Source organism: Seriola lalandi, unplaced genomic scaffold (assembly GCF_002814215.2).
Source record: "Seriola lalandi dorsalis isolate HSWRI2012SDOR001 ecotype SW California unplaced genomic scaffold, Sedor1 jcf7180002054522, whole genome shotgun sequence".
Classification (NCBI taxonomy): domain Eukaryota; kingdom Metazoa; phylum Chordata; class Actinopteri; order Carangiformes; family Carangidae; genus Seriola; species Seriola lalandi.
The window spans coordinates 392,548-415,015 of NW_019525075.1; the positions used below are offsets into that span (position 1 = coordinate 392,548).

At 39.4% G+C, this 22,468-nt stretch overlaps 1 protein-coding gene across 1 annotated transcript; it reads left to right on the forward strand.

Moving 5' to 3' along the window:
- Nucleotides 1-495: 495 nt before the first annotated feature.
- Nucleotides 496-21,783, forward strand: dstyk (dual serine/threonine and tyrosine protein kinase). The gene is made up of 14 exons (XM_023414172.2): nt 496-1,707; nt 3,242-3,651; nt 7,804-8,310; nt 8,451-8,646; nt 11,412-11,650; nt 12,484-12,567; nt 12,660-12,836; nt 17,188-17,317; nt 17,851-18,007; nt 18,527-18,659; nt 18,802-18,915; nt 19,305-19,419; nt 19,688-19,822; nt 20,201-21,783. Exons 1-14 carry the CDS (start codon nt 1,509-1,511, stop codon nt 20,386-20,388), a joined length of 2,784 nt encoding a protein of 927 aa, XP_023269940.1. The 5' UTR covers nt 496-1,508; the 3' UTR covers nt 20,389-21,783.
- The last annotated feature ends 685 nt before the right edge of the window (nt 21,784-22,468 follow it).

The window sequence follows — 22,468 nt, forward strand, 5'->3', positions numbered from 1 at the left end:
GAAATAAAAAATACATTCCTACGTTACATAACTTAGTCCTATTCAGACTGGGGTAGTGGTGCACCTCAGCCCCTTGGGGCTGAAATAAGTATTACAACAACAAACACTTTGAAAAAGTGTGACAGTTTGGTTTTTTTTTGGAAAGTTTAATCATTAAAAATAGATAAGACTTAGAAAACGGATCACCAGATTTTTTCTTGCTTGTCTCTCAGGGCTTCCGCAGATATCAATAGAGACCCAAGAACAAGTTTTTGCCTGAGAAGTTTAATCGACCGTGTGTCATCAGGGCAAGAAAATTCCTACCTTTTTGCAATTAGACTTTTTTTTTTTATCATTAAACTTAACTATGTTAACTGTGACATTGAACTGAAACACGGTGATGGCTTAGATCCCCTGTACAGTTGCTGCTGCTGTACCGACTTATGGTAAACTACCGACTATATGAATAGTCCTACATTTCCCAGATTGCAGTGCATCATCGCGGACCCCGCCCTTTCCTCTCCCTAACTTTGGTCTGGACGACTTTCTGTTTTGCAGTGATTTGATTGCTTGGTCTCAGCTATGTGATTTGACTCGGACACACCTCGCCCTGCACCACCACCGACTGTCCTTTTCATCTTCGTCCTCGCCGACAGGCAGCCTCTCTTGGCGGTTGTTACCGGCGCTCACCGGGGGTGGAAGATGTCCGCTGGCTTCTTCGGGCCGGAGCCAGTTTAGGAAGATCTTTTCCCACGGAGACTTATCAGGAAAACACCGACGTTTTTTGTCCTGTTTAGGCCGTTGTCATTAATTAAGAAGCAGCTGTCATATTTGGCTTCTGCTTTTCTTTTTTTTTACACTGAGCTTTATGGCTGTGAAACGGCGTCCGGGGCTGTTGGTGCAAAGTAAGAGGCTATGAGCGCGGTGCCAGGCCAAGGCGAGGACGGACAGGAGATGTGTTCTGGCTAGCAGCGCTAACCTCATCTGGACCTCAGCTAGGTCGCCAAACACAGATTACTTAGCACATTAGTCAGTCGTCAACTTATGAGTTCGTATCCTTTGTTTGTTTTTAACACACTCCTCAGTTTGCAGTCAGTGACACGTACGGTTTTAACCACAAACCACAGCAAACACAAGATGCTGAAAAAGCAGTAAGTTTGTTAGCTAACTGTTAAAATCAACATTTAAGTTATCTGGCTGCCGAGGCACGTCGTTCAACTAGCTAGCTGTGCATCATAACAACAAAAGCCAAATGCCTAGCCCTTATTCATTGACACAAGAGACTGTAGGGACTGTTGTCTGTCCAGCACTAACACACTAATGTTGATATGTTTAAACTGACCACAGGTAGTGACTTGTTTAGCACAGCCTAGCAGGTGGATGGACAAGCATGACTACTAACTAACTAGCACATAAGGAAAAAGGTGTGATAGCAGGACTGATTTGAGCCTGTCAACTAAGACGTTCATTTTGAGTGTTTGGCACCGGTCTAACCCTGTAAGTCACAACAAGAACTCGACCCATTGACCATGGAGGGAAATGTACAACAACAGAAAACGACTCCTTTAGCCCGGGAGCTGATGAGGATATTTAATAGCTACAACAAGCACTCCATACAGCTGAAGAAGAACCTGAAGGAAACTAATGCATTCTTCCGGGAAATAAGGCAAAATTACAGCAATGCTTGTGCATCAACCATGAGCTCGGATTTGGCTTCTCTGGAGGCAGGTAGGTGTGAGCACATGCAGCAGCAACATCTGCACTTAAATGTCACAGTGTGGAAGACATCCTAAATGAGTGTCAACAAGTCAAATCATATCCACTTGCTACATAATACTTATGTATCCTGTAGTGGAACAAAAGGAAAGATCTGACAAGTTGCCACTGCAAAGTGATTTCTCCACCAACACGTTGACTGAGAAAAATGCATTAATTAGGGTTAGAGAAAACTAAAGAGATTAAGCTCCCTTTCAAAAGCATGAGCAGTCTAAGTGCACCAAATATGCTGAGATTTCTGCACTCACTAGCTGGCTAAGAGCAGGGGATATCAGGCTCTCATTCTTGTCTTTTGCATTGATTGTGCCTTGTGTGTGTGTTTGGACTGGTTAGGATGAATTTTTGACAAAAGTAGCTTTGAGTCCAACTTTAAAATGGACATACATCCTCTATTTGATATTGTTGTATCACATTTCTCCATTACAAAGATCGCTGATCAAGAATGTTGAGAAAGTGTTTTTCACTGCTCCACATATCCCAACCTTACATGAGCACTGTGACCTTTTTTCACCATATGATTCAAATGCTTATTTCTGTGAAACATTGAAATGCGTCACATCTAGAGGAGTGGCTTACTCGATCAGAGCTGGTGTCCTGCGCACAGAGAAGGTCATATTAATTTTCCTCAATGTTGAATGAACAATGTTAAGCTGAAGATTAGTCATAATCAACAGAAAAAATGGGACCATAATGCTGCCTTTCATGGGCAAAGCCAAACACATGTCTTCACCTGTTAACTAGATTCATCTTGCAAATGTCTCGGTTACACTTACTTATCTGGGCAAAAATGCAGATCACATGATGCAGTAGGATCATACAATAGAGTCTGATCTGTAGTTTTTGTAGAGATTATGCACAGGTCTGCACTGACTGCCTGTAGTCTATCCATGGCACACAGGTCATGCAGTCAAAAGCTCAGCACTGGTCGGTCTGAAACAATTGACTTTAATGCGTCATGATAGGTCAAGAGGTGAATACTAGTAGTGGAACGCTGCAGTCGGAGTAGAACCACATGCATGTTTGTTAGAAAGAAATACACTAGTATATGAATATACAGTTGGCCATTATTGCTCTCTCCTCTCTGTGTTATATAACTCTTTAAGTCTGTGACTCAGCTTCATTGAGGATTATCTCTGATACCAACCACAATGAGTCAAAATTGGCTCTTCTCTGTATGCTCCACATTTTAGGAATAGACCAGGAAATAACAGCCCAAGGAATAATATTGAGATAGCGGTTAATAGCTCTATTATGGAACAGTGGGCTATTGTATATTCTGAGAATGACATTCACATACAAAGGATCTGTCACTCAGTACTTTATCTCTGCTCACAGTGCTGACCAAGGCTTCCTAAAAACGTTCACCTGTCCCAGCAGTGAACAGCCTTGCTTAGATTTACTGGTTCAGTTTTTAGATACCCCAAGTTTTGCTTTGAATCAACAATCTAACCTCATATACTTGCTTTGGTTCTGTCTGCCTCCCCAGGCCAGCTAAGCTGCATCTCTTTCCCGAGCCATGAGGAAGAGTTCCTACGAAGCACAGTGGGTGCTACCCCGTACATCCTGGTACTGGGCCAGGACTGTGCTGCCCGCTACCAGCTGCTCAACTGCCTTCTGGGGGAGAGGTTGCTGCCACTGGGCCCCGAGGCCGGCGAGGCTTGTGAAGGAGTCCAGGGCACTGTCTGTAAGAGGAGGAAGCTGTGTTTCACCCATGGGAGACAGACACGGCTCAGTTTGGCTCTGCCTGGCCAGTATGAGCTGGTGCACCAGTTGGCGGCTAACTGTGGCAGATGGGATACAGTGCCAAGGGAGGACCTGGAGATCCATGAGGAATGCGAGGACCCGGCACACAGGCTGGCAGAGCTGGAGATCACCCTGCATCACCCACTGCTACAGGTAGGCCTTAGATACAGTGTGAAGCTTCTGAATCCACTCTCTCAATACCATGTGCCATCATGGTTTAAATATGGAGTTGACATGCAACCACTATGTTGTACTGTTCCCCATTGCCACTGCTTTGTTTCCTCTTCATGAACTTTGACACTTTAAGTCGGAGTGTCCTACAAAGTTGCTCACAGTGTTATTTTTGGAAAAGATGTAGAATGAAGTTGAGATGTGACAGAAGCTTGGATGAAAAACGGGTGTTGTGGGTTTTTTTTGACATATGTATTTGGTTATCAAAATCAAAAATAGAGTATTGGCACGCTTGCTATCACTTTCAGAAATAAGCTTCTACTATTAAAAAAAACCTCAAATGTTCAGTCAACCAACATTGTAAATTGTTTTTAGATGTTTTGATATGCACAAACCCATTTTTGTATTCGAGCAATTACAGTATTTATTCCACAATTAGGGGAATTTGCACATTTGTGTACTTGGAGAGGGAACAACAGGTGAAGCTGAAGTCTGTACATGGTCCTCCATTTTGTTTGAACCTGTTAGAACAGGCTACTTGATATTACAGCCGTCTCTAAGAAAATTCAATAGTAGTTTTTGCAGTTTTATGTGGAAAAACAAACAGAAACATCTGACTCGACATGTGCAAGTCATGTTGTGATGTTCTGGACAACAAAATGAAACGGTCCTTGAATTATGACGCTGATTTCAATCATATGGCCCAGCCCTAACTGTGTGTTTATACTTTGTATGGTGGTATTTCCTCCTGTAGCCCTTGATTGATTTTTTTTTTTTTTCATGATCTCTGGTTTGAACTAGCCTTTGCATTCACCCATGGCTTACCCCACAAACAGATTACTGAGCAGAGCTGATTATTTTCTGTGTTGGTCAGTGTTTTACTTTACCTGATTTGTGCAACTGTTCAGGCGTATATTCGTTTCCAATCACTTTTCTCCTTTTTATGTTTTAAGGACCTCTTAAAAACAGACTCACAGGTTATTTTGATGTCACATGGAAAAAGGAAGAATTGTTGGACACAGTGGTCCAGTCATGCCGATCTTCAGCCAGTGCAACCTGAAAATCTCAATATCTTGTAGGAGTGAATTGATTTAACATGGTGTAAGGATTGTAGTCATTCCTTATAATGTGTCACACGTGGAAATTAGTCTCTAATCCTTTAGGCCAAGGCCCTTGAGCGAGCGTCACACAGCTCCAGAAACTAGGCCTAACTCTATCTCAGCACAGCCCACCCGCCCAGCCCCCTTACGTAATGCCACTGGTCTGGTGTGATTCACATGACTTGGTCATGTACAAAAAATCCCAAACCATTTGCTGTGATGAAGTTGCCATGGTTACATCTGATTTCTGGGACACTGGTTCATGTTGACACAAAAAACATATTCGGTTTTTAGTCTTTTAATTTGGAATTATGGTTGCGCTAATAGGAAAGGACCTATTCATAACTTTTTTACTAGTGTTTACTCTTAGTATGCACATAAGCATGTATTACATTTTATTTGTAATATGTGTGTGAGATAAAAGCACACCAATCAAACGTCAAATTTTGCATTACTCCCTTTAAAGTAGATTAAATATGGGTATAGTTTTTTTAAACTAAGATCCACTGGAGTCTTATCTTATAAAATAAAAGTATAATAGATCAAACATCTAAACGCAAAAGTAGTCGGTATCATTTTTATGTGTGACCGAAAGTCATGGACCTGTAGTCTCTTAACTGGGTCAAAAGGACCTTATACATTTTAGATAATAGATCTTGGCTTTAATGGTCAATTAAGTTAGTTAAGTTACAACTTGTTAATCAGTTTAGTAGTTGTGAATCTATGCATTTTCATCAGCCAAGCAGTAAACACAATTTTGTCACAAACTAAAGCTGCCATTCTTTCTGCTGATGAATAAGGGATTAATATGTTGAGTTCGGAGTAAATGAAGGCACAGAATCTCTCTGCTCACTGTGGTATTCACACACTTGTGCCATAATCACAGCACCCTGCTTTAGAGGCCAGCAGATGAGAGCCAACCTGCTAATTAGCTTCTCTTCATCTTAACCACACAGAAACCACGAGGACATTAAAGGGGCTAACCTATCGCCACGTTTCTAAAATACTTGTCAGGTACATATTCTGTTATGTTCATTGCCAGTGCTCCACGAACTCACATAAGACAGTCTGCTTGTTAGCAAAGAGCCGTGATATTAGCAGCCACCCTAAAAATATGCTAATAGAAGAAAATTCTAATTTCTATGACGGTCATTTGTCTTGACTGTGTTACTTTGTAGAACTGGGTCAGACGGTGGCAGTAATGATAGTTCAGACTTTTTAAAGACATGTAAAACAAAATAGTAACTTCAAAATAGCCCACAGACATCCTGTTGAAGGGTTGTTATTGAAAACAAGCTGCATTAAGGCAATTCAAACATTGTATTGATTTTGATTGGGTGTGAACAAATGTTTGCAGGCTATCCTTGTTCCAAAGAGACTGCTCAGATGGGCTCCGCTCTTGTTTCTTGGAGACAGGACTGACTGTCTCCTTTGTGTAGCTGTTGGTAATTTCTGCCTCTTTTCTCTGGCTGTCTTTTCCCCCCATCATGGTCTCTGTCTCTCAAGCTTTCTGCGAGTCTATTTTTGTTAATGTCATTATTTATCAAAGGTTATGCAAAGCCTTTTACTTCTGTCATTTTTCTGCCCTGTTACAGAAATTCCCAAGACCACCACAAATATTTATGTGTCATTATGTGTTCAGAAATAGAAGGAGCATGTGATATGTGTGGATGTGTTTTTTCTTCTTCTGCTGTGGAATCCCTTTAATCGTCCTCTTGGGTTGAAACCTGTGCTCTGATTGCCTGAACTCTTTATATAACAGGTATATAATTTTGCTGTTAAGATGTGGTCTTCTGCATTTTATGTCAGGACATTAAATATAAATTGCATTAAACATTTGATGTGTAGAAAAGTAAACCTTTTGATTTTTTTTTTTTTATAGATTTCTACAAAAAGATTTTTTTGGATTAACTCTTAGGACAAGCTGTGACAAAAACACTGGCATGTTATCTCCTTTTATGTGTATGGTGAACTTGTTAACAAACAGTTGCCTATTTACACTTCGAGGCAGCAGACACAGAGACACATTATCATTTGGAGTTGTGTCTCTGGCCAATATTCACACTTTCTAGCCCAGATTTTAGTCTCAAACAACTTCTGGGGAAATGTAAATACTAAATGCTCCGCTATGTTCACCAGCTAGTAACTAACTTCTTCTTCTTCCACTTTTTGGCACTGAGCAGGTAGTGTACTGTAGGTTTATCTCAACTTTTCTACTGAAACAGCCATCCTTGGCAGCCCAAAACGATATTGATGAGAGCAGTGAAAGTAAAGTTGTGAGCCTGAAACCAAAATAAAACTGAGCTGAAATATGCTCTTAAACTCCATAGATTTGAGGGGAACATTAGAGCCAGATGATAATTCACCATGAGACAACTTTCAAATTACACATACTCATTTTATACATTGTTATTATACAGCGCATTCAGAAAGTCTTCACACCCCTTCAGTTTTTTCACATTTTGTTATGTTGCTCTAATGTTGTTATGATGCTTAGTTTTTGCCCTGATATGCATTGTATGTCAGCTGTGAGACCTTATATAGACAGGTGTGTGCCTTTGCAAAACCATGTCTAATCAATTGAATTGACCAAAAGTGCACTCATCAAGCTGAAACATCTCAAAGATGATCAAGAGAACCGGGACAAACCTGAGCTAAATTTCATGTTTCTGTTTTTACCTTGTCATTATAAGGTATTGAGTTAAGATTGAGGGAAAAATAAATTGTTTTTATTTTAGCATAAAGCTGCAAAATAACAAAATGTGAAAAAACTGTTGTTTGAGCACCTTCTGAACGCACTGTAAAAATAAGTATTATCGGTTTTAATTTCCATTCAACTCCATTATTATTATTTTTGGTTCAGTGGCAGAGATCTCAAATCCAGTGGTATCCTCCTTGTTGTGTACATGACTAGATTTAAGTAGGAGTAAATGTGAAACTGTTTTTGTTGAACTGTCCCTCTTTCCCTTGTCTGTATATAAACCAGTTTACTTAAGATGAATATTGTTGTGGTTTCCTTCTGGATCATCCTCAGGAAGCAAAGGTCATGGTGGTGCCTTGTCAGAGTGTCCAGCCCATAGGAGAGGCCCTGGAAGACTGCACTCACAACGTGATCCCCATCATACTATATGCCATCAACCAGGACTCCCTAAGCACAGAGCAGGTGGCTGAGCTCTGGAAGGTCAAAGAGCTGCTGCCCTTTCCCATCTGTTTTGTTCGTATCCCTAACACCATGCCAGCAGCCTCACCTGACCCCGGCCGCCGCATGGAGAAGGAAAAAGAGAGGGAGAAGAGTCCCCTCCATAAGCAACTGCTTTCCCTCGGTTTCCTCAGTAGCCCGACAGGAAACTGCTCCTGTGGCGCCCCTACACAGGGGCCCACCCCAGGTGCCAAGCCCCAGAGCATGCTGGGTGAGACCTTTGAAAGACTGCATCGGTTGCTGGTGCCTTTTACTCGTCAAGTTCTTCAAAACCAGCAGGTGGAGGCTGCCAACCTGCTTAATGGGCTACATTGTCGCTGTCTAGATCTTTTCATCAACCAGGTTAGAGGATTATGCCTCATAGCACTGTTCATCTGAATGACTTTGATTGTTTTACCGCTTCTTACTCATGTGGCAGTTGTTGCTGACCCATATGACCCCAAAAAGTCACCAACAGTCCTTTCCGCTTCACTTCCCTGCAGGCCTTTGACATGCAGAGGGACCTGCAGATAACACCCCGCAGGCTGGAGTACACCCGTGAGAAAGAGGGTGAGCTGTTCACCTCCCTTATGGCCATCGCTAACCGCAAACAGGAAGAGATGAAGGAGATGATTGTGGAGACGCTCAGCAGCATGAAAGAGCAGTTGCTCGAGGACGCTGCCAACCTGGAGTTTACAGGTTAGTGAGTAAACAACCTGGATGAATGCCACAAGGCAGAAAAGGTTTGAAATTCATTTCCAGATATTTTATGATAAAACAGTTGGTGTATGTAAAATAAAATGAATGAATTTGCTCATAGATTTGAACTTGTTTTCATAAAGGCATGAATTATTACATGTTAACAGACCAGAGCCATTATTTGATAATAACAGACTTAACAATCCTGATAAGAGCTTTAAGAAGATCAGCAGAGTGATGATAAAGAAATCTGATCAGGCTTGTTTATATCAAAACAGTAATTCTGATGTCATTAAATCAAGTCCAGGCCAATGTTAACATAAAAGCAGCAAAAACAAAAGTACTGTAAAACTCATGTTTTACAGTGTGAAGAACAAACAGCCGTTTGACCAAGTATCACTTGATCTGTTAAACACATAATTCTTATTATGTGCATTGGGACCTCTCTGTCTGGGTTTTCTTCCACTTTCAGTTCGTCTTATTATACAAGCTTATAAATTACTAATTAATTTGCAAGCTTGTGATACGAGTTGATTTTGTAGGGACATCACCAGTAGTTAGTTTATCACGTGCTGTGGTATTAATGTGTGGTCAGCAAAGATGATTTATGATTTTCTGTGGCGTTGTGTCTCCTGCTGTCGGCAAATGTATCAAGTTACATGTTGTTAAGAGGCCACAGTGTTTATGATTGCAAATTAATTTATGATTGTGGGTTTTGAGTCAGTCCAGAAGTGGAGACTGACTTTACTGTGAAAAAGTTTATTTCCTCTCCAGACAAAAGTCACACTTTAAAGATGTTATTAACATTTTATACCTTTTTTTTCCCCTAAAAAACTGTTAGCATGGCATGCACTTTGATACTTATTGTGTTAAATATGGCCCCTATTCTCTATAATTAAAGCAGTTCCACAGATCATATTTCCTGCTCTTGAGATATACTAAATTATGAGCTAAGAACCTTCTGCAAAAAGGATGTGTTGTATATAAAATTGGAAGCATATTCCCCAGTTACATATTTTAAATTTAGATTCTTGGAAGCTGGAAATTTGATTCAGTGGTTTCACATTTGATTACTCAACAAAGACCACACATGGGCCTTATTTATTTTGCTCTCACAAGTTAATAAGAAAGGATTCCTTCTTTATTATGTGTCTATTAAAGAAGATGGTTGACTCGTGGTATCCACACTGCAGTTTATTCCAATAATTTTCATTGTATCGTTTTCTCTTACATTTATGATAGACTAGATGAGGAGCTGATTTGCCTTTATCTGCCACAGTTACTCAAAGCCTGTTTCTTTCCGCTGTAAACGATAGTTGGACCTGCAGAGACACGGCCGAGCCGGCTGCATTTCACAGTTTGACTCTGTCTTACTCAACCTTTGAAAAAAAGCCTCTCATTGGTTATTGGTTCTTCTTCTTCTTCTTCTTCTTCTTCTTCTTCCTTCTTCTTCCTTCTTCTTCTTCTTCTTTCTTCTTCTTCTTCTTTTCTTCTTTGTCTTTGTCTTCTTCCGGTCTCTCCTCCTACGCATGCGCCAAGAAGCAGGTTAACTGAGTTATCTGAATAAACTTATCTAGAATCACAGTGGGTTCAAACAATTGGGTTTTCTCCTTCTCTGGCACAGTTCAAACAAAGTGTGGACATAATTCTTGCAGTGTGAGACCAGCTCTGACATAAAGAAATAAAAGGTGCCCTGTGGACTTTTTACATTCAGTGTTTTCAGTGTTACTCACCAAAATATCTGTGTGTATGTCTGACATTACGAAATGTGTTAAATGTATTTCCTTCTACATAAAATATGTACAATTTATTTTGTTGGAGCATCATTGTGTTTCTCTGCACTTTTCTGCCACCTTTACAACATAGGAATAGTGTGAAACCATTGGCAGGAATGTGCATCGTGTCACAAAGCAAAGCTCATTAGGAATACTGGTTGTCAGAAACTCCTTATGTATAACCAGTATAGTATCGCAACCTGTCCATATACACCCTCTATCCTTTAGACCCTCGATTCACATAATGAAACCCTAATGTAGTATGTGTATATTATACTTGCATGGTAGAATTTGCATTATTTGGCGTAGGTGTTTGGGATTCACACATTTCATTGAGACACATTGAATTCAAACAAAACTGTTACATTTCAGTTAAATATGTTTCAGCACTTTTCATTTCATTGTTTAATTGATGACCATTTTAGTATACTACATTACTATATATTTTTTTCCAAAATAAGAATAGTGCTTAGTTGCTGTCTGTGTTCCCTGTGGCAGGGAAATAAATGTTTAACACAGCAGCAATTGCTACTGTCTCTCTGTGTTCTGATAATATATAATGATTTACATGTGTGAGAGGTGCTTGTTTATATAAATTATACCAATGATCTTTGGCTTGATGCCTAGTCATACAAACTAAACACAACCCCACCCAGGGGACAGGACACAGCGGTTGAGGACACAACCCTCCAGAGACACTTTATGTACTTGCAGGAAGTGATCTTCAAGTTCTTTCTATGAACAAACATTTGCTAAGTTTATTATAATCTATAATACTTTCCTGTGTTCAGTGATGCAGTCATGACACGATAGATACAAATACTCCGGTTGTGAAATGGCGCTTTGTTCTCATGTGTCAGCACATTTTGTTCAACATCGAGTGACTGCCTCATACCAACATCTGTCATATTAATTCAACAGGGTTTCTGTGTGCTAATCGGCTTCATTCACCACATATTAACACGAAAAACAATTTTCTTTCAATTGCAGACATCATTGTAACAACTAATGGAGAGCCTGTTTCATCGAAGGAGATCAAATCTTGCATCCACCAGATCCAGGAGCTGATTGTGATCCGTTTGAATCAGGCTGTGGCAAATAAGCTGATCAGCTCTGTGGACTATCTTAGGGAGAGCTTCGTAGGAACTCTGGAGCGATGCCTCAACAGTCTGGAGAAGTCGAACATCGAATCTTCTGTCCACAATATCACTTCCAATCACCTAAAACAGGTGGGCAGTAGTTTGTGAAAAACAGAAACCTTATTTAGTGTGCAGGTCAAGAAATGTAGAGTGTGCAGATGCTTTAATGTGAGAAGTATGATAACCGTATTTATTAATCGCGATTATCATCATCATTGTAATTCATTGTAATTCACAGTGTAATTTATTGTACCCTACATATGCACATCTCCACTTTACTTATGCACACCCTCACTTTACATATCTGTACAGCACACACTTGCACTTTAACTGCTCTTTTGCACTTCTGGTTAGATACTAACTGCATTTCGTTGTCTTAGTACGTGTACTCTGTGCAATGACAATAAAGTTGAATCTAATCTAATAAGCTTTGCATTTTATAATACTGATATGAATAGTAATAATACTTAATAAAAGTAATAAACTTTTATTAGCGAATTTACAAATTGCTTTCCAAGGAAAAGCTGTAGACAGCAGACAGACTTGAATAATTTCAGTAATCCAGCTCCAGATGTTTAGAGAAAAAATTGGGGCTAGAATCTGAGTCAGTAACTGATAAAAGTGTTGAACGTTTCAGATGACTCACCAGCTTTGTTCTCTCTCTACTATTCCTTTAACCATTTAAACCAAAGTGTTAACTATTAGAACTATTGAAGAAAAGCAACCGAAAACAAAGGAGATATATAGAGTATAGACTCTGACGTTTTAGCAGAAGAAATAATCAGAAATCAAAAATGATTTTCCAAGCAAGACAAGTGACGTTTTAGCCTCTGTTGTCTCCACTTAGCTTCAGTGTCAGAGGCCTCTAGGTGGATAATCAACATTTTCTGGTATCTTGACTTTTCTTTTCTCATCTGTCACAGTTATTAAATGCTGCCTATCATGTGGAGGTCACCTTTCACTCAGGATCTTCTGTCACACGACTCGTCTGGGAGCAAATCAAACAGGTCAGTGTCTCAAAGGTTCAGCCATAGGAGTTTTAAAATGCATGCCAAATGGTGACCTCTGGTTATCATTTAACTCTGTGTCCTGCTCCTAGATTATCCACAGGATAACATTTGTGAACCCTCCGGCCATCACTCCAGAGTGGAAGAGGAAAGTGGCCCAGGACGCCATAGAAAGTCTCAGTGCTGCCAAACTGGCCCGAAGCATCTGCTCCCAGTTTAGAACCCGGCTCAACAGCTCCCATGAGGCCTTTGCAGCATCTCTGCGCCAGGTTGACTTCCTCTCTCTACTTCGTCTGTTTTGCCTTGCCTTTAGTTCTCGCTGATGGTGTCCATCTTAAAAACTTCCACTGCTATAAAAGTGGATGTGAGATGAGCCTCAGAGTCTATATGATTCAGTGAGGATTAGAGCTTAGAAATAACAACAATTTTCAATTTTTGATTAATTATTATTTATGGTTTAATCAAACAAAAATCATTTTAAAGTGAATATATTTGGGTTTTGGTCTTTCGTCTCTTTTTTGACCTTTTTGAGTTCAGCACAGAATATTTAGAAACGTAAGAAACTGCCAGATTATACTTTCCCTCCTAAACTGCTGCCAATGAAATTTAGCTGTCTACACCTGTAGTTTGAGTGGACCTGCAACAGACAGTGAGAGATACTGTAGGTGGAAACGATGGGTGAAAGATGGCTTTCAGAATGGTGACCACAAAGAGAGGGTGTATGGTGTATGTGTTCACAGGGAGATGGAGGATAGACTGGGTGATCGGTGGCAAGACATGACTTACATGACACTCATACTATACAGATATAAGGAGAAGATGGGGTGACTTCCCACCAGGTGACAGTGTAAGATGCCTAATTTGCGTAAAGCATTGGCTGATTAACATTAGCATTAGCTGTATTAGCATAGCTGTGTGTTCTCATACACATCTCTCAGCCAGATACTGGTTTTCCACTGCATGGTTCCAACTCGACTCGACTCTACTTGACTCTACTCGCTTTTGGTATCAGGTACCTCTTTTACTGACTGTACACATGAGCGGAGTTCAGTCGTCAGATTTATCGATAATGAAAAAAATAAATCGCTGGTTACAGTTTTAGCAATGGAGTGAAATAACTAAGGGAAATGTCAGTGACTGACTGTACACATGAGCGGAGTTCAGTCGTCAGATTTATCGATAATGAAAAAAATAAATCGCTGGTTACAGTTTTAGCAATGGACAAGCAAAAAAAAAAAAAAATTCACTGAAAAGCAATGACATGAAGAACATCTGACACTGTGTTGATAAAAAATGTACAGTAAAAAGACTTTGACCAGTTTGCAATAAAAATGGCGGGCTTGTTCATAACATGCCGCCTTGCACAATGCTGGTGCAGTAGTGACGAGTCTCTCCGACCGCAGTGTTTCTACGTCACCTTTTGGTGTCGCCTCAGCTCGATTGGAACCTCAGTGGCGGTGTTACCAGAAAAAGTGCCACGTATCGGGTATTATCCACACTTTTGCCCGATGGAGAACCAAAAAAGGCGAGTGGAGTTGAGCTGGTACCACGCAGTGGAAAAGGGCTAAAAGAGTATGGAGGAGGTGTGGAGGAGCTGTAGAGAAGCTCGGAAATTTACTGCCTGGTTACTGATTTGAATGAGTATGTTACTGATTCACCTGCATGTTTTGAAAGCTTTCACTCCTTTTCTATCAGTGGCTGGTGGGATCACTGAGGGCTGGTAACTGACCAATAAGAGCACTGGTAATTTCTCTTATCTTTTTATCAAAACACTTACAATGCCTGACAGTACCATGATATCTTCAATTACATCTCTACAGGCAGCTTTTGTTGGCTCTCACTGAGCTCGTGGTTCAGTTCAGTTCAGTCCTCTTCACTTGTATTGCCTCTCCCCCCTTTTAAGTCCAAATGTGCAAATAGTTGAGACTCTCGCCATGAAGTCCCTCACAAATCAGTTTCAGTTAAATTGCTCTGATGATAATCATCACATGACAGACGGTGTGGATCACATCACTGACTACATTTTCATACTCAATAAATTCTTAAATTTTAATGCAGTTACAAAAAAATACAGATTGATTGTGGAAGTCTTATAGACGGGGTGATGTTGACTGATGGTTTTTAAGTTTGGGGCTTTTGATGGGCAGAAATGTCCTAATTTTATTTTGGTATTTATCTGTGAGTGTTTGGATGCAGTGCAAACAAGTCTGACAACATGACCCTAATAACAATGTTGTCCTGTCACGTTCTTGTTGGAAATACTAGATTAACAAGTAGAGCGTCTGCGAATGATAGAGATGAAAACTCTGACCTGTAGTCTGTCAGTAACAGTAGGATATGGAGAGGGTGTTATGAATGTGAATACAAATGTAACGTGTCAGTGTAAAGTTTGGATTATTATCAGAGGAATATAAAGCCTTCCTGGTCACACAGGAATATTAAAGCAGGGTCCTTTTTCTGTCCTGGAAATGATACAGTACAATACTACGATCACACCATGATCTCCCAGAGTGCAACAATGTGATGTTAATAGTCTAATAGTGTGTGTTGAGTGCAGTATTTGTGGGCTGGTGACCACAAACCAGCTTGGGTCAAGTTTCCAGGCCCTCATTTTGTTTTGTTAAGTCTGCTACTTCACGTCAGAGACTCTGGGGTCAGCCCTGACTCCTGACTCGTCACAGCCCACTGCATGGTGCAAACTGTTATGTCTAGGGTTTTTTTGCCGTATTTTTCCAGCAACACAGCGTTGGATCAAACATGAGTCCATAATAAGTTGGGACATAATTCAGTACATAACAGACAAAAAAGATGAGTAAAAGAGGAGAATGAGGATCAGATGTGTTCTTCACATGATTGCTTTTTCAGTGTTAAGTGTTTTGTTTTTTTTTGTTTTTTTTATTGGCCATAGCTAAAACTGTAACTAGTGTTAAAGTAATTTTTTAACCTCCTAAGACCCGAACTCTTGCATGGCGTGCATTTTTAATTTGTCTTTGCTATTTAGGCTGATTGGGACCTGAGAAAAATGATGTCCACATATGAGGACATTAGTTTTAAATTTCGATTACTGAGTGGCAGTATAATATCCTCATATGTGGTCACCAGGCCCTTGTTGAGAAAAAGTTAGTATTGTGGTCTAGAGAACCCAAAATGTGAGGTCCACATATGTGGACGCCAGGTCCTAGGAGGTTAAAATAATTTATTAATCTGACGATTAATTTTCCTCGATAAATCAATTAATTGTTTGGTTTGTGTCACATCAGAAAACATTTAGAAGTGTCCATCAGTATCTGAGAGCCTGAAGTGTTGTCATCAGATCTAATGTTTTTCCACCCAACAGGACAAAACCCAAAGAGTCAGTTTACTAAGATATGTGAGACAAAGAAAAACATCACATTGGAAAAACTGAAACCATCAAATGTTTTGCTCTCCTACTGAAAAATCATTGGAATTCTTAATCAATTATCAAAATAGTTTCCGATTAAATTCTCTGACGAATAGCTAATCAATTAAAAGAGTAATTGTTGCTGCTAACGTCATAGCACAGAAGATTTTCTAATGTATTTTATCACAAACAGGAATTATCTCTCGCAAACTAATTATTAGATCATATGGTGGAAGGTGTATAAATTTCATCCATTACTCTTCATTGAATACTGTAATATGCAAAGTTGCCTAACAATGAAAATATGATCACATATGATGTTCTTTATCAAACAAAGAATTAAATAAACCCGATGAGAGTAAAACACTCCCGAAAGCTATTAAATCACAGATATGAAGCCATCAGTATAGAAGGGATTTAGCACAGAACACAATGTGTTAATCATTAAATAAAGTACAGTCAAACCAGCACACTTGGTGGCTCAGCCTGAAGCACAGTGTTGCGACGACTTCGTCATTAAAGTTCCAGCTGTGCACAAGTCAAACAGGAGTGACTGGAACTGAACCTTGTGTAGGGAGTGTATGAAAACAGCTGCAAAGACAGGCATCCATTTTCTGTCGCCCTCTGGTTTATAAAAAAAAAAGAAAAAAAAATCTATCAAGGAGCAACTATGTGTTGACCCAGAACATTAAACAGTCTTGACAAATGACAACATCTCCACAGAAGTCAAAGCAGCTGGCCTCTGGTCTAAATGATGTAGTTTAAAGAAGAGAAGACAGCGTTAGATTTAACAGGATCTGATTCAAAAACAATTGGAGCCATTGATACAAAAGAGAAGGATTTTATAAATCATTCCTATTTCCCTGTATTTTGTTTGCTAAGGATAAGCAGCTCTGTAGTTTCATTGTAGAATCCTTAATGGGGACCAATAATGGCTGCTCTCAGCTCTGGCTTCTGATTGGCTGAAAGGTATAAGACACTGCCTGTACTTGTTAGTTATTTTAGTTTAAGCTATAGAGTCTGGAGGAAACAATAGTCAGTGTTTCATCAAAATGCCAAGCATATAGTTCACGCTTGCTTGTCATAGTGTTTTGTTGCCTTTTTTCCTTTTTGTATTATGACGAAAACAGTATGAACATTGTACGAGTCACAAGTCCAAATAAAATAACTTAACAAATGCAGCAGCTGTTCACAGCAATTAATGGTAACCGTCAGATGTCATGTGTTGATGTTTGTAGCTGGAGGAAGGGCACACAGGGCGTCTGGAGCGCACTGAGGACCTGTGGCTGCGTGTGAGGAAGGACCACGCCCCTCGGCTGGCCCGCCTTTCATTGGAGAGCCGCTCCCTCAGGGATGTGCTGCTGCATGGTGAGTCACCACCAAATCCTTCCATTGTCAACACACACACACACACAAAACTACACTCGCAGGCTGTTCACATGTTGCTACAAAAATTTACTTTTTAAAAATGTCTTTAATTTGCATCTTTTTGTGACTCCGGTACCATTAAATTTCTCCTCCAAACCCAAAAAATACTCTGTATTGAATGAAAATGTGCATCTGATATGTGTATCTGAAAGTTACAACTACTCCTTCTCCCTCATTGAAAAATAATGAATATGTGAAATATATAATTAAATATATAAATATGATATTGTGTATTTCAAAAATTCTCTCCTACTTCACTGTAAAGTTTTAAACTTGGGTTTAAGGTGAGGGAGATTTTAAGTACATGTCAATTAGAGAGAAATTGAGACAGACTCACAGTATTAAATCATCATACTAATTTATAAGGCAAATGTGCTTGAACTTAGAAATACAGCCTTTTTTTAAACTCTGCAATCATGTGCACAAGTTTTTTCTACTTTGAGGTAAAAAATGAATACATTTTCCTCTGACAGGCAAGCCAAAGCTTGGGCGAGAGCTGGGTCGAGGCCAGTACGGAGTTGTATACTTGTGTGACAGTTGGGGAGGACACTACCCATGTGCCTTAAAGTCTGTGGTGCCGCCTGACGATAAACACTGGAATGACCTGGCTTTAGAGTTTCACTACACAAGGTGAGTTAGTAACAGCGAGTGTAAGAAAAACACACACACACACGTAACGACAGCTGCTTCGGTTTGATCTCAGCAGAAATCCTGTTTGTGTCAGTCATTTTAATTCTTTACCACAAACCGCTGCATTTTATTAACTCTCAGGCGAGCATGGGAAATTTCAAATGGCTCGAGCAGGTTGAGAATAAGCTGCATTTATCACTTTTTATTGGACATGACAGTTGTCTTGTTCTTAAGGTAAAACTCCACCCAGTTTATATAAAATAGTTTTGACTGTTGAGGCCTTGAGGCTGTTCTGTGCATAGGTCAACATGTTGTTGGAAGTGACAGTGACTCATCAATGACTGTCTGCTCTAACTTTCATAACTCTGTAAAGCTGAGCTGTGGCTACGTTGATGTGGACAACCAAGACTGACATTCATATTCTGTGGCTTCAAGATAACAAAAAGTGATTATTTTAAGATCACATGACTAAAATATTTTATTTTCCTCCCTTCTCTCTCTGGGTGTGTGTTGCTTCAGGTCCCTGCCCAAGCATGAGCGGCTTGTCGACCTGCACGGCTCTGTGATTGATCATACCTACGCAGGTGGCTCGAGCATCGCCGTGCTGCTTATCATGGAGCGGCTCCACAGAGACCTCTACACCGGCTTGAAGGTGACTTGATAATCCAGTGAACAGAAAATTCGTTTTTTTTTTGTTTTGTTTTGTTTTATTGATAAAGTATTACAATCTTCCATCTCTCACTCGGCCTCCCTTCATTTTCTCTTTCCCCTCTGTCCCGGTTCATCTGTGCCAGGCTGGTTTATCACTGAGGGAGAGACTTCAGATTGCACTGGATGTGGTGGAGGGCATTCGCTTCCTGCACAGTCAGGGTCTCCTGCACAGAGACATAAAGCTAAAAAATGTTCTGGTAAGTTCAGCCCAATCACCAGTTCAGTACAGTTACAGAGTCTGTGACTGTGGAGGTTTTCTATGTGTAAAAACTGTATTACGACACTTCATATGATTGATTTGTAGGGATGCAACAAACATGCTTTAAATCATCAAAATGTTTATCTTTGTCAGCCTTATTTTTATTTGCCTGTTTTTGTGAATTTACATCAACTGTCAAATAAACATATAAATGTGGTCTATTGTATAAAATTCAATGAACGAATCAAAAAATAAAATATCATGTAAACCACAGTGTTTTCTTTGTGTTAAAGGCTGGAGCCACCACATTTATTTCTTCCATCTGATTTGCAGCTTTTTTCTTTTCTACCTGATCCAATGAGCTTTCCACTCTTTCTTTTCTTCTAGTTGGACAAACAAAATAGAGCAAAGATCACTGACCTCGGCTTCTGTAAACCAGAGGCCATGATGTCTGGTAGCATTGTAGGAACTCCCATCCACATGGCTCCAGAGCTGTTTACAGGTATGATTACCGAGCAGTCACAATGTTGATAATTACATCATGAAGGAACTCCTGACCTACAACTTCAAACAGTTTAATTGGTCAGAGCTGTCTGAAAAAAACAGGCACCTTTAGCTGAACAATGTTAATGTCACATTCTTTCTTTATTTGCTTAAAAGGACGAGCGTTGCACAACCTATAGGAATCTGTCAGTATATGTTATGTAAAAGTTAAACCTAATTTTGCAGCAGTTTATCAGTGTTTTTAAGGTTTCCTCTTGTCCTGACAGGAAAGTATGATAACTCCGTCGATGTCTATGCCTTTGGGATCCTCTTCTGGTACCTCTGCACTGGCTCAGTAAAACTCCCAGAAGCCTTTGAGAAATGCTCCAGCAAGGACCAGCTTTGGAACAATGTTAAAAAAGGTAAACAACACTAAGGTCATATTCACACCTGTAGTTTGGTCCAGACCATGAAAAAACAACATACTGTACATTGTTTCCTTTGGTTCTGGTCCGGTTCATGTTCACATAGGCCAACAAACCGAAAACTGTAAACACATTACACAAATTCATCCTGCATCATTAGTGTTAAATCGAACCAAAGTGATTGGAGGCGGTTTCGGTCCAGTTGTTTAGTCCACACCTGAGTTTGATCGACAGCTTTCACACCAGCCCAAAAGAAATAAAGAGATAAATTAACCGAACGAATGACACAGTTTTGGTGTCTAATCACCCTCACAGTTGTTTGTGTTTGTATGTGTTTGTCTACCAGAGACTGACTTGTGTCCATGTTGTCTCCAGGTGCCAGACCAGAGCGGCTGTCCGGTTTCGACGAGGAGTGCTGGCAGCTGATGGAGGCCTGCTGGAACGGAGACCCCTCCCAGAGGCCCCTGCTTGGTATTGTGGAGCCCAGCCTGCAAAGCATCATGGTCCGACTCTGCAACTGCGGCTCCGAACAGAAAAGCAGCAGCCTCGAGGACTCAAACTGAAAACACTCCAGACAAACTAACACATGTGATAGGGATTGTGATCAGAGAAGTATTTTTGTTGTATTTATGAAGAGCTGAACAGAGAACTTCTGAAGAACAGGCGACCGATAAAAAGTGTCCTCCTTGTTCACAGTTGTTGAATTTACATTATTTATGAGGAGTTGATACAGACCAGAAGTTTGCAAATATGTGTGTTTTATTGTTTGTCCTGTGTGTATTTGTATACAAACTCTACAATACGCTTTTGTCGTAGCTGCAATGCTAATCGCTACTTGGTCATAGAATTGTAATTAGATGCAAACTGTTTTAAAAAGTAGTCCATTCCCAGTATTATGAAAAAATATAAATATATAAAAGATTGATTTTTAGATTGTATTTAAACTGAACATTTCTGCATCTATACAATACATTTTTTTTAATAAAATGATCTGTTACAACAAATGACATTAGCTATCGTTGGGTTATTTCTGCATTTGTCTGAGGTAAGAAAGTTTTAACAGTGCTGTGTCGATCTGTGACACCTTAAGATGAAGCGGTGTCTTCTCGCAGCTCTTCTTCACTGGATGTACATGCCAACTGGTCTAACCCACATGGAGGTAGATTTGTTTTAATACTGATGTGTTGTGTAGTGTTGATATTTGTTTTGTTAAGAAATGACGTATTGCAATTTTATTGTTTGTTAATATGTAGGCTAAGCTAATGTTAACTACTAAACCGGCACCTGTTCCCATGGCAACATTAAAACATTCATGTTGCAGACTATGGGATTTTTTTACACTGTGATGATGATTAAGATACATTGTAAATAGACCACATTTCATACCTATCCAACCTGTAAAGAGATAACTGGTGTCATTTCTTTACCATTGAATTTATTGTAATCATTCAGTCCAGTTGTGAGACAAATCTACCTCTATTTAAATACCATTCATAGTTTTTTCACAGTGACAGTTCAAGTTTCATGAACATTTCTGGACCTTTCCAGATTTTTACATTAGTTTGTATGTGGCAGAATGTTCACAGAGTGGGGAGAAGCTGTTCAACTCCTCTGAAAGATTTCTGTTGAACTTGTCCTCACAGCCACAAAGTTTCCAATAACCCTAAATACTGCATATTACAGTGGATTTTTGAGTCACTTATGCTTTAGTCAAATAAGCAGCTGCCACTGCCCCAGCCAGACAAGCAAGTGACAAGGAATTGACGTCCTAACTGATGACCTGCCTAGATGAGAGGACTGACGGATTGCATTTTCATTTTCATTTTGACCCTAAAAGAGCGTAGTGACATGTAAATGTAAATGCAATGGACTGTGGGCACTGTTTGCTTGTATTTGAATATTATCACTGTCAATATACATAAAAAGCATGTTTTAATAAAGTTGCATTTTACTATGAATAGTTCATATATGTTATAAACATATCTTCATATATACAGAGGATGAATATATGTCATAATAATGTATCCTCTTGTAGATGAGACATATAATAACATCATATATCATGTCATAGTATAGTAAGGCATAAAATGTCATAAAACGTCATAGTATAGTAAAGCATAAAATGTCATAAAAACGTCATAGTATAGTATGGCATTAAAAAAGTCAAAATACGTCATAGTATAGTAAGGCATAAAAAAGTCAAAATACGTCATAGTATATTAAGGCATAAAAATGTCATAAAACTCATAGTATATTAAGGCATAAAAATGTCATAAAAACATAGTATAGTAAGGCATAAAAAGTCAAAATACGTCATAGTATAGTAAGGCATAAAATGTCATAATACGTCATAGTATAGTAAGGCATAAAATGTCAAAATACGTCATAAAAACGTCATAGTATAGTAAGGCATAGAATGTCATAAAACGTCATAGTATAGTAAGGCATAAAAACGTCAAAATACGTCATAGTATAGTAAGGCATAAAATGTCATAAAACGTCATAGTATGGAATGGCATAAAATGTCATAATACGTCATAGTATAGTAAGGCATAAAATGTCAAAATACATCATAGTATAGCAAGGCATAAAATGTCATAAAAACGTCATAGTACAGTAAGGCATAAAAATGTCAAAATACGT

Bases quoted from the DNA above. Each gene is read 5' to 3' on its own strand.
- dstyk (XM_023414172.2), top strand. From the start codon at position 1,509: ATGGAGGGAAATGTACAACAACAGAAAACGACTCCTTTAGCCCGGGAG. The intron at 1,708-3,241 runs GTAGGTGTGAGC...CTGCCTCCCCAG, and splicing joins TTTGGCTTCTCTGGAGGCAG to GCCAGCTAAGCTGCATCTCT. The intron at 8,647-11,411 runs GTTAGTGAGTAA...TTTCAATTGCAG, and splicing joins TGCCAACCTGGAGTTTACAG to ACATCATTGTAACAACTAAT.